The following is an 18,646-nucleotide window of genomic DNA, read 5'->3' on the forward strand; positions in this document are numbered from 1 at the left end:
TGCGTCCTATTAGACCGCGAGTTTCGCCCACCATGCTAGGAGCCCCGTCAGTCGTGATGCTAGCCAGCTTTGACCAGTCCAGGTCCAACTCTTCCATGGTTTGGCACACTTTGTCAAAAATATCCTCTCCCGTTGTAGTCCCTTTGAGACTTTGGAGGGCTGCCAGCTCCTCGCATATCTCAAAGTTTGCGCTAACTCCACGAATAAAAATGAGCAGTTGCGCTGTGTCTTGCACGTCCGTGCTCTCATCCAGTGCTAATGAAAAAAAGTCAAATTCTTTCGTCTTCTGCTGCAGCTGGGCATATACATTACTCCCGATTTCTTCAACGCGTCTGGTGATTGTACTCGCCGACAGACTTACGGCATTAAATGCATCTTTCTTCTCGGGACACACCTCCTCCGCGACAGCATCCATACATTTCTTAACAAACTCTCCGTCAGTGAAAGGCTTACCGCTGCTTGCTATCAGTTTAGCAACCCGAAAGCTGGCCCGAACGGATGCCTGGTTCAGCTGAGCTTGGCGTACAAATGTATTCTGCTGAGATAGTAGTCCACTTTTTAGCTTTGAGAGTTTGTCTGCTCGTATTTGGCCTTGCAAGCTATCGTACTTGTCTTTGTGACGGGATTCATAGTGTCGGCGAAGATTGTATTCTTTGAATACCGCCACCGCCTCTTGACAGATGAGACAAACAGCCTTTTCTTTGCATTGAACAAAAAAATAATCGTTTGTCCACTGCAGGTTAAATACCCTGCATTCTGAATCAATTTTTCTCTTACCTAACCTTTTCGCCATTATTCCGTTCTCTCTTTGACAGGGCGGGCCTAGGATTTTTTTTCTGAAGGCCAAATAGGAAAAAAATCCGATAGCGTCTCTGGGGGCCGGGCCAAATGTGCTGACGGGCCGTATCCGGCCCGCGGGCCGTAGTTTGGTGACCACTGCTTTAGAGGCAAAGTGTGTGAAAGAGCACTTATCTCTTCTGATTTTAAAAACAGTGAAATGAGCTGGTTATTTGCCATTCTTAAAATGGTATTCAAGTTGCATTAAATTAGATGCAAACTATTTGCAAATGTATGCCATTATTTTATTCAAATTGAAGAGGCAGCCTATTTTTCTTTTAAGAGTTTGGGGCTCTTATGTTGCACACGAGGGAGAAACGTCAAAGTATCAGCTGGCGTTTTCTCCTTGCACCTCACTCAAAACTAACTGAAGCCTGCACCGAAGAGGCGACGGGCAACTGTTGTACACAAGATGTCTGTCTCATCTGCTTTCTTTCCTAAAATGCATCCATGTCCCAAACTCATCCTTCAGTGAGCACGTAACTCATTTGTTTGGTTGAACAAAAAGCGTACAGTAACACAACAGGATAGACTATATATCACAGCAGTCTCTTACAAACGGGAATTTTGCAAGCAAGCACACATTCCTGTAGGCTTACTTTGTATTTGAGCAGCATATTTCTACTGGATACGTTTTTGTTACTGGGCTAAATGTCCAGAGCTGTAAAATTCTGTCTTGCAGCACATCACAGACATTAATTAAATATTGAAGTTTACAATTCTGTACACTGTAACGAGACATCACAGTCCTCTATAGCTGTGCGTGTATGAAGCATACTGAGTTACACCTACATACTGTAAATCCACAAGCACACACACGCGCGCACACACACACACACACACACACACACACACACACACACACACACACACACACACACACACACACACACAAACAAACACTTAAGTAGACATGATTAGCAGAGTTAAATGGAGTGCGGGGGGGGTCTCAATCTAACTTTCCTTGTCTGGAGTACTTAAAAAGTGTGAGAATGCAGACGCATTGATGTAAATAAGACACTCGAGGCAGTGCTTTATTCATAACCCTCACCACCTGCTGTCGACGTTTCACGTCAACAAATGATTGGAATGTAAATGACTCATTATCTCTGAGAGTGCAAAGGCTGAGAAACTTTTCAAACAGAGAAAGTCTTCTTTAAGCCTGCTGGTGCCAGACTGTGAAGATATCAGTCATTATCTGTGTGTGCACACAAACACACACACACACACACAGAATAATTTTCAGACTGAAGGTTCTAGTACAGTTACCGGTACTTCTGTCTGTCAATCATTTACTCAGCTCTGTTTGCATGGCATGCCATTAAAATGCATACACACACACACACACACACACACCTCCAGTACATCTCAGCGGTTTAAAGTGATTCTACAAAGTGCAGCTTTCAGATGCCAACATCATAACAGCCTTTCAAAAACGATCTGGCATTTGTATCATTTCCCATTATATGCATGTTCTCACCATATGCGTGCCTCATATCCATCCGTAATGCTTTCAAACTGTGGTGTAATAAAAAGGGCCATCAGGCAGATCTCATAAATATCAATGAGGGATCGTTTTTCAATATCTTGTTTACATTAAAACCTCTTCTGAAATAATTTAACGCTGTTAATTTATCATTTACTTCATGCCAGGATTTCCCACAGCACTTACCGGTGCATTGCAGCCTCCCTCCTCTGCCGACATAAATACTGCCTCTGCTCATGACAAATGACATGACAAGTTTATAAATTATATCAGCCTGATTCAGCTTTACAAAGTATTTGAGCAGTGGCGCTACAACATACAGCAAAGCAGGCCATGGATTTAATAAGTCAGGTGATTGTTTTAAACTGTTTAAAAGTGATGTTCATTTTCAGTGTTTCTCAGAAAATGGCATTGAGTGCATGCTTGTTTACACACTTGTTCATCAATTTTTTATTTTTTGTATTTTAAATCCATGTTGCTAGCTCTCTTCTTCATCGCTGCATTAGTCGGAGCATGACTACACGTCTACCCTTGGTTTACACCAGCTGTAGTCTTCACTGCACTATGCCTGTGGGAGCCTCTGTCTTCATCACAGTGGCAAAAAGTGGGCGAAATGAGACTTGAGAAAGATCACCTCTATCTGCGCTGCATTCAGGCAGACGAATACAATTACTGTCATTCTCCCACTGAACACTATGAATTGCCGGCAGAATGAAGTGCATCCCAATTGTGAGGACAACAGCGGCACTAACTCCATCTCCTCCTTCTCCTCGGAGTATATGAGTTTTAACGAACAAGCTCAACAGAAAATCACGTTATGAATTCTGCCGGTGATATTGCGAGCTTTCGCGGGGACGGCGGCGGCGGCGGCAGCAGCGAGTGGAGATGACCTTGTAAATTAACTAGACATAATAATCCCTCCCTGCTGGCTGCAGAACCAGCTCCTCCTGCCACTCATCCTGCCGAATTACAGATATGGTGGGCAGGAGATAATGCACTTCCACACACAGCACTAAAGCTGTCATTTCAGTGATTTTTGCTCTTGCGTTTGATGCAGGAAAGATGCATGTTCATGCAGAAACACACACACACACACTGCTGTGGGGTGTATTCTATAGCAGGCCAGTACTGATGAGGTTAGTGGTGAGGATTAATACCTGTCAGGTTGGGGCTTTAGCGCTGTAGAGGAGAGGGCAAACGGTCACAGAGGGCGGTGATAAGATTATTATGATGCCTTGACGCCCCCCCTCCAGATCCACCCTGCTCTCTACACCTTGCCTCAAATTTGATTGATTTCCTCTCTGTTCCTCTTTATTCTTATGCTCTGTCCCACTCTTTGTTATTCCAGGGGCCAACATTTCACTGGCTCTTTGACTCATTATTTTACCTTTCCACCAACAGTCTTACGGGAATTCCGCTTTTTGGCTTTTCTGACGACCTCTATCCATTAATCCTCGCGAACAGCTTCTCTCTTTGAATTCTCGACGTTCCCACTTACGCCGTCTGACACATGCTTTTAAATGCTGAAGTTCGGGAAGTGCGCATTTGCACGTCAACAAATCACCCAAACGGCCTCGATTGCACGGCTGATACTCGACTGGCTGCTGGGTAATGTTCATAAAAGCTGCTCCACATCAACAAATGATGAAATCCGGCACAGGCCGTGTTTTTGTCTCTTGTAGAGAGACACCTTCAGTGATTGCTTTATTGATTGGCTTGTTTGTGTTGTTACACGAAAGTAAGTGAAGGACCTGTAAGTAGGTAAATGAGTGACTGATTGACTGAATGAACAAGTGAGTGGGTGACTGATGGACTAGATGAGTGAGAGGGTGCGCGAGTGAGATAAGCAGCTTGATGCCACAGGACAACATCACGAGCTTCCCTTTGATCAGCGCTGCGCTCTCCCAGCCGGTATCGCTCCTTCGCTCCCTGCTCTTCTACCTCTCCCACAGGTGATGAGGGGGGCTGGGGGCAGCACATCAGAGAACCTGAGAGTGCAGCATCTGTGTGTGTGTGTGTGTGTGTGTGTGTGTGTGTGTGTGTGTGTGTGTGTGTGTGTGTGTGTGTGTGTGTGTGTGTGTGTGTGTGTGTGTGTGTGTGTGTGTGTGTAAGGGTGGAGACCTGGCTACGATGCCTCCAGGTGAACAACCATCTGGAGAGTGACACGCACTCAGACACGCTCACTGCGCACACTGACAAATCCGATAAACAACATTAAAAATACATGGCATATCAAGTGAGGAATGATAAAACTCGCTAAAAGCGTGTTTACCATCACACTGCAAGAGATCTGAGATCTGCCATTCATGCATCATCATCATCATCCAGTCAAAACTTTCTTCAAGTCCCATGTGCAAAACTGCCCAGAGTAAAACGGATCAAGAAAGCGTCCCAATTTCTGAAATCCACACCACAGCATTGCTTGTGGCACTTAAGAAACCACCCAACATCTCTCTGAAACTTTAAAAAGTAGTTATATAAGAAGGAGCAAACGCCATACGACGTTATCAAGCTGCATCGTGCTGTCAGCGTACAGCCGACAGGTCTTTCTATCTCGCAGTGGTCGCAGAACGGTGCAGGAGGATGGTTTGATGCAATGCTTCACTTATGATTCTTGTTCCTGAACTACTGGCAAGTATTGACTGGGATGAGAACAATTTTAAAAAGGAATTGTAATAGCTCCACAATTTAAAATGTAATCACTGGAGTATAACCACATCAGTTCAAGTTTGCTGGTCTGGTCACATTTTGGATTCGAAAACAAGGGTATTAAATGAAAAACATCAATCTCCGAGCACTGCTGAGGGTCAGTTATAATCAACAGGGCGTAAAGAATGTATTACCAGACTAATATCTCCACATGTGGGAGCAAACAAATAATTTAAGATGGATATTGGAAAAACTGTCTTCAATTTAGATGTCATTCGCACTGAAACATTGGTGTTGGAACACATTTCAAATAATATAACTGCAATTTTCTGAAAAGCAATTATATTGTGCAGATCTTTACTCTGGATGCACACTGGAGGACTTAGAGTCAACGAACCCATTCCAGTTCAAAATAACATTTACCAATATCCGCTTGATGAACGTTCTAGGTTTTTCTTGCTTTAAATTCAGTATTTTTGATTATTCTCACTTAATTAACAATCCACAGGATCTTTTTCTCGGGGCAACAGGCAACCGTTGGTTTGAAATCAGATGAGGAAACCGCTTTGTCTAATGCCATTAAACATGTTTCTAGAGGTCCTCCAGTATAAAAGCAAAAAACAGAGAGAGAGCGCAGGTGCCTCCTGGGTTATTTCTAAATTGATAAGAATATCAAAAGATGCGTCATTGAAATTCAATCTAAAGTGGTTTTAATCACAAGTTTGCCTTCAAAGTTGCTTTGTTTCCTTTACTTTCCTGAATGCATAAATCCATGTACAGTTTTCATAAATGAGTTGGCCTACAGTTATTTTCTTTTGTTGTTTCACAGTGGCAGTGATCCAGGCCACTTCTCTCCCCTACGTACTTGATCTCCAGTCATTCTTGTTCATTTAGCTCCGTTTCTGATCGGTTCAGCAGATTCAAAAGAAACACACAGTTGTAGGATCCAAGATTTGGATGACAATGTCTGGTTTAAAGGCTCAAAGTCAGCTTTGCATATTTAATACATCACAGCCAACTAGCAACCATAAGGCAACCATAAGGCAGGTAATGAATGTACACACACTTGAACGAATCCGAACGGATGCGCTGTTCTTGTTATCTTGAGACCTTACAAAAAGGAGTGCTTAGACACACGTGTACTGTAAAGCATATGGCTCAGGGCTGTGAAAGAATGACCTATGTGGAAATAATGAATGAAAAGAACGCAGACCTTTCGAGTAGCAACACAGCTCTTATTTGATCACATTCTTTCCAGGTTTATCTGTTCAGTTAAATTACCCTGTTTCAACTGACATTTCAGATTCAAAACTCATTATGCCATTTAATCATGAGAATAAAAAGTCAGCGTCTCAGGGGCAACAACATCACGCTGAATATTCAAGCTGCGAATCCAATGAAAATGTAGCACATTTTGTATGGGTATTATGAATCATTCTTGATTATATCAATTGTCCAGGTCCTACAGGAGTTAAAAAACGAAATATGAAGGAAAGTTTTCTGCAAAAGAGTTATGTCGTTTTTAACTTAATTAAAACATCTCACAGGAAATGTGGGCAGAGGGCAGAAAGGGGGCATTTTCAAAGACATAGCAGTAATTATGATATTGCACAGTGGAGACTACAGTCCGGAGAGCACAGTCCCTTAAAAAACAACAGGGAAATAAATGCTCAGTGCAACTCAATGCAAAATGAGCTCCAAGTCCTATTAAAGAGGCTTGTTTGATCTGTGTTGGTGATGGGTGAGATGTACCTTTACTCCAGAGAATGTGCAGGTAGTCTTTATTTAGAGGCTGGTTCAGAAGAATAAGACAGATCCTCTGCGTGCCTGCACAAGAAAACAGGGGGGAAAGGGAGAGGTATGAATCAGAAACAATCAGGTAGAGACACTACAGACGACGACGGAACATAACGGCCACATAGCAAAAACACAACACACTTGCCTTTTAAATACAGATTTGGTGGCTGTTTATGTCACTGAATGGGCTAAATAAGGAACAACAGTTAAACAATGCGGTGATAATGATGTCATTATCGCGGAGACAGGAAAACAAGAGGGATGATTTAAAAAAAAAACTGAACAAGTCCGGATGTTGAGCGTTGGTTTTGTAAAAGTTCAAAATGTTTTCCCGCGTGCACACACACACACACACACACACCAAATGAGTGGTTTGTTTGCCTCAGAAAATAACAAAATATAAGTAGTAGAGAGAGTATATGCAATGTCTAAACACGCTTTCAGGACCGTTACTCTCACTGAACAGGGTCACAAGTCACAGTCCTCCTTAATTGTTGGAATGCTGTTAAGCATTCCAACAATAGCTACAGAAACCATTCAACTATCAAAATGTTCAGCTCCTTCAGCTCATCTCTGCTATGACTTCTTCTATTTCTAACCTTTAAACTATTTGAATTATTAAGCTTTTAGAAACTTTTTTTGAATGGGTTTCTATGGAGAAGATTTTCAAATCCTCTTAAACTTCTTCAACTTTCAAATCCTTCAACTTCCTCATACTTTCAGCTACAGACACCATTTCAACTTTCAAATGTTGAGAAAACCCTCAACTATTGCCAACATGATTCAGCTTTTTGATATCTTTTAAACTTTTTGAACTGCAGAAATTTAACTTTTATGATTTTTCAGCCCTTTTCTGACTTTATAATGGGTGTGTATTGTGCAGCTTAGAGTGCGTGATGTCACCGCTAGAGTGAAGAGCAGCTTGAGATTCTTGTGAAAAAAACATTTGTGTTTTGCCACTGTGTCCACAATCTTCACTCTTCATGCATAATTTCTGGATGTAGAAGTAGCTAATATTGTCCTTGTCGTAGAACAATTACTGTGGAATCCCACAGATTTCCACATTTGACACAGAAGCCGTTAATTGAGAGGAAAACCAACTTTCTGCTCCATAGAGATCAATGTTAAATTTTGCTTCAAAAACATCTTCCACAGAACACGGTACCCCATTTCTAGATCGCCATTTAAGCCACATTTTTTACAGTACAGACACAATTTTTCATTTCATTCAGGTCTTAGAGACTTTTAGAGGAACCCCCCCTCCCCACGCACACACACACACACACTCACACACATCCCATTTCAAAATAAAAGCCCAAAAGAGTGAATTCTAACTGAAATGCTTATGATGAAGCCAGGCATTTAATAACCTCTGTTGATGTGTGTCAAACATTATGATTATGTCTCCTCTCCCCCCCACCCAGCCCCACCCTTTCAAAATAAAAGCCTCATGGATGAACTGTATTTAAACAAGCTCAAAATTTGGCTTTTTTGCGACAACTACTACTTTTTTGCGACAACTACTACTGCTAATATAGTATTACTACTACTACTATAACGTTTGCTGTTGCTACTATTACTACTACTGCTACTGATATTACTGCTACCATCAATATTATTACTACCACTACTGCTATTACTACCACTACTACTATTACTTATACGACAACTGCTACTACTACTACTGCTATTCATGCTACTAAAAGTAGTAATACTACTACAGCTATTAGTACGACTGCTACTAGTACCACTACTACTGCTACTTCTTCTACTGCCATTGCTATTACTATTACTTCTACTGTTATATTAAATACTACGACCAATACTACAGCTATTACTATGACGACTGATACTACATCTTCTACTACTTCTTCTAATTACTAATACTTCTACTACGAATACTTCTACTACAACCACAACTTCTACTGCTACTACAAATATCACTACTGCTACTACTAGTACTTATTCTAATGCTACTAATACTTCTACGAATAATACTTCTACTACAACTTCTACTACTACAAATCTCACCACTGATGAAAAGTTTTAAGCCACAGAAACCGTTCGAACATCAAAATGTTCAGCTCTTTCAGGAGAGGCGTGATATGACTTTTCATATTTGTAATCTTTAAATTCTTTTGAATGGGATCTCTATGGAGAAAATCGTCAAATCATGTTAAACTTCTTCAACTTTCAAAGCCTTCTTCTTCCTCATACTTTCAGCTAGGGCTGGGCGATATGGCCTAAAAAAAAAATCTCCGATTTTTTTACAAAAAATCCGATTCACGATTTAAATCGATTTTTTTCCCCCAAAATTTTTTGCAGATGACAGAAGCTGTTGAAAACAATTTTTTCTTTTATTTTGTGATGATTTTCCCAAGTAGGTTGATAAAAATAAAGTGCAAACAAAACCTGAACATTGTAGAAAGGTGCCTGTAGTATACAAAAAGTATTTGGTCACTCTTTTGTTTGCCTGAATCATTTAAATATAAAATTAAATTAAACATAACATTAAATGGCATTAAATAGTAGCCTTCCATTGTAAACAACTGTGCAAATGTAACTTTTTACAGTAAGCTTTTCTAACTGAATACACTGATACAAACACAGCATGAAATAAAATGTATATGACCCTTTAACATTCACATTTTCAAAAGTGCAACATCTGATCTAACATCAACATAACATATTTTGCACAGTAAATAAGTGCATGTAAACAAAATCAAGTGCATTCACAACATAACCAACAGTATTAAACAGTAGTGCATGTTTTTTCTAAATATTTTTTGCCAGGAAGACAAGCCTGTCTACTACCTCTGGCTTCAGGCATGCACGGTGGCATGTAACAATGCCCCCCCCCACACACTGAAAAGCCTCTCAGAGGGGGCACTTGTAGCTGGCACAGAGAGGTATTTCTTTGCTAAAGTACTTAGCCTTGGAAAGTTAAGTTGGTGACGCTTCCACCAGTCAAGTGGATCGGTGTCTGGGTCAACCTGCTGGACCACAGGTCAGTTGTTGCGGAGTAGAATGACATCCCCTCCAGCTCCGCAGAGATCCTTTGGCGTGTACTATTGTACAGCCGAGGCAAGGCAACGTCAGAAAAATGTTTACGGCTTGGTAGCACGTACCTGGGGTCCAAAGCTTTGAGACGGTGAATAAACCCCGGCTTTTCCACGGTGTATATGGGCACCATATCTTTTGCGATATACATCGCGACTGCATCCGTGATGGCTTTCCACCGGGCACTCTTCTTCTCATGCGGAGTACAGTTGGTGAATGTCTCCAAAATGCTGGGTTGTTGTTGTGAGGTGGCGGCGGCAGCAGTGAAGCTGCTGGCCGCCATTGTTTTAGTTTGTAAACAATGCGCGCGCACTCTACTACGGGAAAAAGGGGTGGGGGCGATTTTCTCGATTTTCAATAAAACACATCGCCTTAAAGCACACATTCGAATTAATCGATTAAATCGATTTATCGCCCAGCCCTACTTTCAGCTACAGACACCATAGACCAGGGGTGTCAAACTCATCTCCACTCTGGGCCACATCAGCATCACGGTCGCCCTCAAAGGGCCGGTTGTAACTGTAAGACTGTATAACTAACTTCTCCTAACATATTGTTAAATAACTCTCTCTGCATTTGATTATTGTTTATTCAAGTGTTAAAATATTGTACTTGCAGTTATATAAATGAAAAATGATATTTAAACACATTTCTGTTATTATAACATAAATCATTTTAATTGCGGGTTAAGAAACCCACATGACTCTATCAAAGATCAAACTATTAAAGAAAATAACAAAGACAAATATCAAACACAAGTTCTGACATTAACTTTGTTCAAAGCTGTTTGTTCACCTCTCTGCATCACTAATGTTCCTCCCTGTCGTCGTCCTGTGCATGCAGCTACATCTAAGAGATCCTCACTGAGAGTCAGGTCTGATAAACATGGATAGATGATGTGTCCGTGTTGTCTGTGCTTTCATCAACAGTTCATTACAAACACGAGTACCTGCTCGTCTCTCAGCTAGCTGTGTTGTTAGATTGCTGCTAGTTCATCAACTCCGTCTGCGATGGTGTTTCTTCACAAACTGACATTTGTAAAAGTCTGTATCTGGTCGGAGCTCTGCTCACATACCTTCAGCATGCACTGGGCTGTAGCTGTGTGAATATATTCTGCTGTGATTGCAGTCTGTCTTTTAATTCTTGGACAGTTTGATGTTTTTCTTGGAGGCTAAATTTAGCTCCGTGTTTGGTGTCAAAATGCCGACGTGAATTGTATCCTTCATCACCGACACGCCTCATAACACAGAAGACAGACCTGTTGTTCTCCTTGAAGCACAAACATGTATTCGCTTTCCCATCTTTCATTACATTTTCTTCCCTCTGCATCAATTTTTCTCTTCGTGGACATTTTGGGATTATTTGTCGATCTTTTTCAATCTTTGGAAAACCTCTTTTCGGGCTGTTGCCTCTCCTGTCCACCTGTTGTGATAGTTTTAATGTCGGTACACAGACAACATGCTATCTCATCATTTCAACTTTCTATCTCATAATTTCGACCATGGGGATACTTTTATTTCCAAGTCTAACTTAATTATTTTTCCAAAAAAACAATTTTTTTTTTTTTTTTTTTTTTTTTGCTGGCGGATTCGCGGGCCACACAAAATGACGTGGTGGGCCGGATTCGGCCCGCGGGCCTTGAGTTTGACACCTGTGCCATAGACATTTCAACTTGAAGGTTTTTCAGCAGTGCAGTTTAAATGCTTTCGGGCTTCAACATTTTTCAGACAGGTAGTCTCCCATTTCTTAATTTTCAGCAATTTTTTTACAATTAATTTCAGCTTTCAGCATTCCAACGCATTTTCAGCAGGAAATGCATTTTCTAGTATTAGTTGCTGTTGGGTTTCTCTAAAGGAAAACGTGTGCACACACGTCTCATCAATGCTCAATTGAATATATTGACCTTGATGACACACCAGCTGTAGCCTTTCAATACAGCACAACCAAACACAACCTGACATCCACATCACTTTCCTCTCAGTGCACCTCCATGCTCCTTTGTGCCAGGGTGCATCATTTCACAAATATATTTCCTTTCTCAAACCCACATCCCTCTTTTCTTTTGCTCTGCTTCTAATGCAGATCCCCAAATACTTTAAAATTGTCTTTTTTTTCTGGCTGCAGGAGATGAAAAAAAATGATGGGAACTCTGCATTCATGTACAAACTAAAAAGCACAGCTGCTATAAAAGCCCTAATGGAGCAAAGACCAAAGCACAAGCTCCCGCTCCCTCGCGTGCTCATTTATCTTTCACTCTCATGTCTGCTTAATGATTTCCCATCCATTTTTTTAAGTAGTTGCCCTTTGTAGCAAAGCCAAAATGTCATCCGCAAGCTGAAGCAACACTGTGATTACAATGCCCTCTTCCCTCTCTGCTAAACTGTATTTATGTAAATTGCGCACAACTGGATACCAGTTTGGAAACAGCGCTGCATGCCATATCTAATAGAGCTTGTATCTTTCCCAGTAAACATTTCAAAATACATCAGAAATGCAAAAGGGAGGCCAGAGGAAGCAACGGTTAAGGAAGAATATCTTGAGGTTTCATGAAATTCTCATGGCATGTGCATCACCTTGTGTCCTATAAAGCTCCCTTTGTGGTGGTAAACCCTCAAGTGTAAAGAGTGCATCTTTGGGTTTGTGACTTTGTTGCAGCAGCGGGCTTGATGTCGTTAAAAAGTTCACATCCATGGAAGGTCATTTCCAAAACAAAAGTCAACCCCAGCAGAGTGTGGTAAATAGAAGAGGAAAGGAAAGGAGGACACAAGGAGGGGTAGGTGAGGAGGAGAAAAAGGAAGAGTAGATTTGTCAGTCTTGTCTCTTAATTGGCTGGAGGTGTACAGAGAAGAAAAGACAAACCCAACCAGCCGTGACTTTTCAGATAACCCCTCGTCGCACAAACACACACACACACACACACAAGGAAGTGTGCAGCCTTTCGTGCACTCCGTTTAAAGAAATGTCACCTTGGAAGTGCCAGACAGTACAAATACAACAAACCCACACATAACAAAAATTCAAGCACATAACCGAGCACGAAGATATTCCAGGAATAAGCATCTATAATTAAAAAGATGAAATTTAAGACGAACTTTGCACACTGGGGTCTTTAAAATGCAGACATCCAGGGGCTGTTTTCATATCCTCCACCACGGCTAGATAAGTGTTTCCTGTAAGATATGGAACTAAAGCAACAAAGGAAATGTTTCCTAAACTCATTTAACAGAGGAAAATGAAGTGATAATGTACAGCTGGGAGAAAGACTTTAGTGCGTATGTGAACGATACAGGGAATCTCGAACACGTGTTACCTTTGATTAGAAAGTGACGGATTCATCAATACGTCGTATCTTCAGGAGGACGTGTGCGCTCTGATCTGCCACCATTATTTGCACTCCCTGTGACATCTGTGCATTGAATCTTGGATTTGCACAGAGAGCAAACTCAGGTGGGTGGCCTGTCTGTCACGCTATGCTGGCGTGTTTGAGTAAACATCGGTTTCAATGGATGCTTCAAAACTGCTGATAGCATCCTATCAGATGTGAGTGTCTCTTGACTGATGTTGGCCTTTGAGTGTTATTGATTTTTTTTTTGTTGAGCTGTGCAAGCCAACACCACTCATGTGTTCCTGTTATGTGCAGAACACACACACGTGTGTGAGAGTGTCGGGTTTATACAAACATATGTACGCGTACAGGAGCACAATTACAGCGGCCCTTAGTGGTCTAACAGCAGGATTAGAACCTTCAAACAGCGATCAATAGGAGACACCGAGGGAGAGAGAAACAAAGGAAGCAATGCACCGTGATACAGCCTACACCAGTTTAATAAATGGTGCATGGCGCAGTACTCTGTTCCTCCAGTGGCACTCATTCTTTTCAACTCTTTTCATCACAATGGGACAAATTATGTACTGGGGCTGCAACCAACGATTATTAAATTACCGATTAATCTGTAGATTGTTTTTTTAATAATTTGTGAATTTGTGTCTAAAAATAGGGAAAAATGCCCATCACAAGTTCAAAATACTCTTCTAATTGTTGTTTTGTCTGACTAGCAGTTCACAATATATAGAAGATATTGAGTTTGGAATTATATTTTGAAAAAAGAGATGCAGCCAATCTTTGTATTGGAGAGGCTGGTACCAGACAATGTTTGTTGTTTTTGATTTTAAAAAATGAAGGCATGTTTTATAAAAATCATTTATCACAGCCAGAAACTGTAAAAACTGAATTCATCGTCGGATTTTCAAATGTCTGCCGGCTCCTGACCTCCCTCATTGGAGGACTAAACTTTCTTTGTTTCTATTTCTTTTCCAAACATTAGCCAATGAGGAGGAAAAATGACTAATCACAGACATAAGGACAACAATATTATTTTAAAATAGTTATTGATGAAAAAGAGGAAGAAAGCAAAGAACAAACAGGCAACAAAAAAACACTCAAGAGTAGACAAGGACACATGTATGTAAACAGACAAACAACAACAACTGAAGCAAAGAAAGAGAAAAGAGCTGACAGAAAAGTCGGTGTCTGGACTTCAAATGGAGGAGAATAGTCGTCTTGGCAGTAGCTGGAGCCACAAGTAAAGATGGGTTGCTTGTTATTGTTGAGTCTGACAGGTCCCTGAGAAGGCAGGAGGATGGAGATAGTGAAATGTTACATGTCAGAAACTCTGAAAGTTGTGATCTCTTTCCAAAAACTCTGAACCAGTTGGAAGGACCAGAGGGCGTGCAGGTAATTGTCGTGGGTGTCAAGTTCATGTCTCATTTTAAAATGTTGCCAAAAATAAACTATATCCTGGGAGAAACTCCTCAGTGAATGCACCTGAGACCAACAGTCTCGAGACAAACATTCAGTGAAACTTTGAACTGCAGAGCAGAGCATGTGGAGTATGGGCAGAAATGTGTGTCACCAGAAACAAAGTTTGAATAATTTATAGTTGAATTTGAATTGCTTCACTTGAATAATGTCATTTAAAAAACTGAATTCGAATCACATAACTTGAAAGTGAAGGAATTCAGTTGCTCTGAAACTGTGTTTGATCCAAACAGAAAATCCTACCCTTCATATACATCCACAGTCAGCGCTCACAATTCAAATTCAGTGCTTGCGATCCAGTTGCAGTTTAGTGAGACGCACATGCAGTGGTTGAGGAAGAGCAACAGAGTGCAGATTCACGGAACTCGGGTACGCGTACAATTAGTTTTATGGATCAAATCTAAAAGGAGAAAAACCCCGGAACTCGCAGATACTATGCTGACATGAGCGTTGTAGTTATAGGATATATTTATCCTTTCATTTTTGAGTATTCAATGCTCATATCAAATCACCTAAACATCTAAACAGACAGGATATTTCATGTTGGAGTCGAGTGCAGCTCCTTACAAGAGTCTTCAGCTGTCCAAAAAGTTACAGGTTAAAGGAAAGTGGTTCCATCACATTCAAGTAAAATTACTCAAGGAATGCAACGCCACAGACGAGGAGGTAGCCTGAAATTGTCAGTAAACTGCACAGAGTATTACTGTATGTCTATGAAAAAGGTTGATCGGTGCCCGTATGCTGAATCCAAGAAGAATGACAAAAAAGCTCAGACAGTGCTGAGCTTTTTGGGGACAGAACGTTTGTTTTTCACTCCGAACATCTCCATCTCTCTCTCTCTGTGGGTGGACAATATTTCTAGCCAGTGTCAAAACCCTGCACCACCTTTTTATTTGGACAGAGTGTAGCGGCTGCTACTCAACCAATGGCAGCCTCCTTTTTTTATTATGTACACGCATGCAAGGCAGGAATATATTTTGTTCCAAGTCATAGAATTAGCTCTTTATAAAATAGATCTCTAAAAAATGGCATGTACATGACGAATAACAGTACAGTACTGTACCACGAGACAGAAGTAAGAGATGGAGGGAACTACATGTGGCTGCTGTCTTTTTTACTAAAACAATTTAAATGTGTGTTATTCCACAGTCAGCACTAACTACCAAAATTATTTCTGAATGTATTCAGGGTCATGTTTCCTCACTACATGCATGGGGAGCTTTTACTGCCGCAGTTTCACAAAAATTTTAATTAAATCTTACCAATTGGCAGTTGTTCCGTGACCCCCAGAGCGCCATGCTTTGAGGGTTTGAGAAGAGCTGCTCTACAAGCCACACTGTTGTACGATCGTCTTGACCTTTGCAGCTCTGGGTGAAACCTGCCCGTCGGCAGCTTTCCCTCCTCCACACTCGCACACCACCAGGGAGCTCACGTAAACCTTTATCTTAGCGCAGTGGCTAAAGGCAGCTATAAGCAGCTTCTTCCTCGGGTCTCTAGGGAGGCCGGTTCTGACCATATGTAGGGTTTCTTTTAAGAGCATCGACGGATACAGAACATCTAATCTTGCCACAGAAATGTACCTACGTGCCTTTGGAAAAGAGAAAATAGTACGACTGAAAAGATTTCAGTCAATTGTCGTACTTTGTCGAAACGTTTCAATAATCGCAACGCCGCCCCTCAAAGTTAGTTTTTCTCAAGCAGCAAACACACGAAACCCTCTTTCAATAAACATTCATTGTTCACGCAGCAAAACAGAAAAGACACTCGGAAGTGCATCTCATACATATACACATTGCTTTTTGTTTTTGAGTTTTAATTCCCCCAAGACTGTCTGTCTGTCTGTCTGTCTGTCTGTCTGTCTGTCTGTCTGTCTGTCTGTCTGTCTGTCTGTCTGTCTGTGTGTGTGTGTGTGTGTGTGCGTGTGTGTGTGTGTCTGGGAGAAGCAGAGAGAGGAAGACAAGTGTGACAGTGACGGGAGTACGTTTGTGTTTTGATCAGACGCATACAGATCTGTGTTCGGGGCGCCCCGGCTTGTGGCTTGCGGGTGAACGCGCCATGTGCGCACGGACCTGCGTATTTGATTGATTGCGCGCATGTGTGCGTTTGCGCCGAGGGAATGTGTGTTTGAAAGGCAGTACCTGAGGGCAGAAGGCAGTCCAAAGGCGTCAACTCTTCATCCATGGCCAGGATCCACAGGAGCCCGTCTTCAATCAGTCGACTCGCCTGGAACAGAGGAGAGAGGACAGACACCTTTTGCTTTCATCTGCCAGAATATTTCCACCATTCTCTGGAGACTGAGTTAAACAGTAATCTTGAAATTACAAACTGCTGTATGTACTAATATAGCCAAACTTCTGAAACTTGTTTCCACGAGTCATCCTTTTGTTATATTGCCTTTACATTCTGTGCATGTGGAAAACAATCCTTTGGAACAAAAGAAAAGCATAAAGTAGAGCCAGCACTACCCCTTGCTCACCTTTCAGCTTTACAATCCAGTTGGTAGAGAAGAGAGCAAACAGAAAAAGCACTGTAGATACTTATCACACAATAGTTACTCTACCACTGCTGAACTTTAAACAACCTCCTTGTACCTCCCCTCAGTGAAAACAATGCGTCCTTCTTCCCACACACATTAACACACAAGTTATTCCAAAAGAGGACTACATCAATTATTAACTTGAGTGCATCTGCTACTACACTGGACTCAATTTTGCAAATTAGTTTGGCAGACGTAGTGGGATTATGTAATCATTATATTTCCTCCACTTCTCCACAACCCTGCTAAACGTAATAGTGAAACCGTTTAGCTGGTTTAGAGAAAAACTGTCCCCACAATGACATTCAAAAGAATTTAAATTGATAAATATTATTTATTTTCACATTTTATTAGGGTACGAGTGGTCAACCATTAACATCTGCTGCAATGGCTGCTGTCACATCTCGATACACAGCTTTTCTGTAATTATGTGTTTTACAGTATGCCAGAATACATTTTGTTTATTACTGGTTATTATATTTTTACAGCCTTTGCAAAGGATTAGAAAGCATTCAAAGTGAAACCGTTAGACTTTATTGTGGCTAATTACACATACGTTAATGTTTTACAACCACTGCAACACCACATATGAATCAACCGCTGGTGTTCTGTCCTCAGTGACTGAAGTAATTAAGCTGTGTTGATGCAGAAGTGGGCTGCATGCAGCAGCTCGTGATGCGGTACTGCACTGCTAAACCACTGCACGATAAGCTCCTTGAACGCTAACCGACCCCGTTGAACCGTTCGTGGTAACACACCAACACATGAACAAAACACTTCACAAAACTGTAACCAGCTGTACGCAGCTGTATGCAAATGAATGGCGAGACAGCGGAGCACTGAGCAACGGTGCCTCCCGTTGTTCACAGATAAAACCGTGCAACACTGACGTAAACAACACGCATGCCGATACTATACTTCGCTACTAATAAAGCGCCTTCACATTTTAAACCTGACATTGCTCTGCTTTGTAAATATTGAATACAACTCACAGAATGAAGCGACTTCTGGTATATAAGTCATCACGGTGAACAGTCAACGAGAGCGCATAGAGCTGACAGCAGCACAGAAGAGTGGCGGGAATTTGTTACGGGGACACCTAGAGGCCAAAAGTGGAAACTCGTTTTCTGTGTACATTGTAGTGTTTCAGCAAATTGAGTCGTAATTAAACTCTTTTTTTTTAGGTGGAAGTTATTCCGACAAGAGAGAGACTCTTCCAATCACTGCTTTCACTCTTCACTGTAGTCACTAGTATGTGCCCATTAATGGTAGGACCTACTGAACAGATGTCCAACTTAATATCAAATAAGCAAAACAGAAACTAAATTATTCCAAAATAATGATAAGGATTGAGCCTATAAATCAGGGGCTGCAGGCCTAATGTGTTTGTAATTTGGGGGGGGGGGGGGTTCAAACTTTAAAATGTTTAAAATGTCAAGAACCTTTAAAAGAGATCTGCATT

General features: G+C 41.3%; 1 protein-coding gene across 1 annotated transcript in view; it reads right to left on the reverse strand.

Annotated features, from left to right (window-relative positions):
* Window positions 1-18,197, reverse strand: part of tpk1 (thiamin pyrophosphokinase 1) — a 60,056-nt gene extending 41,859 nt beyond the window's left edge. Inside the window, exons 1-3 of the mRNA XM_079292307.1 lie at window positions 18,177-18,197; window positions 16,787-16,871; window positions 6,725-6,799 (exon numbers count right to left, since the gene is read on the reverse strand). Of these exons, the coding sequence (XP_079148433.1) occupies window positions 6,725-6,799; window positions 16,787-16,829 (118 nt within the window). The 5' untranslated portion in view covers window positions 16,830-16,871; window positions 18,177-18,197. The remainder of the gene's footprint in view (window positions 1-6,724; window positions 6,800-16,786; window positions 16,872-18,176) is intronic.
* Window positions 18,198-18,646: the final 449 nt, after the last annotated feature.

This window comes from Melanostigma gelatinosum (assembly GCF_949748355.1).
Source record: "Melanostigma gelatinosum genome assembly, chromosome: 20".
NCBI lineage: Eukaryota > Metazoa > Chordata > Actinopteri > Perciformes > Zoarcidae > Melanostigma > Melanostigma gelatinosum.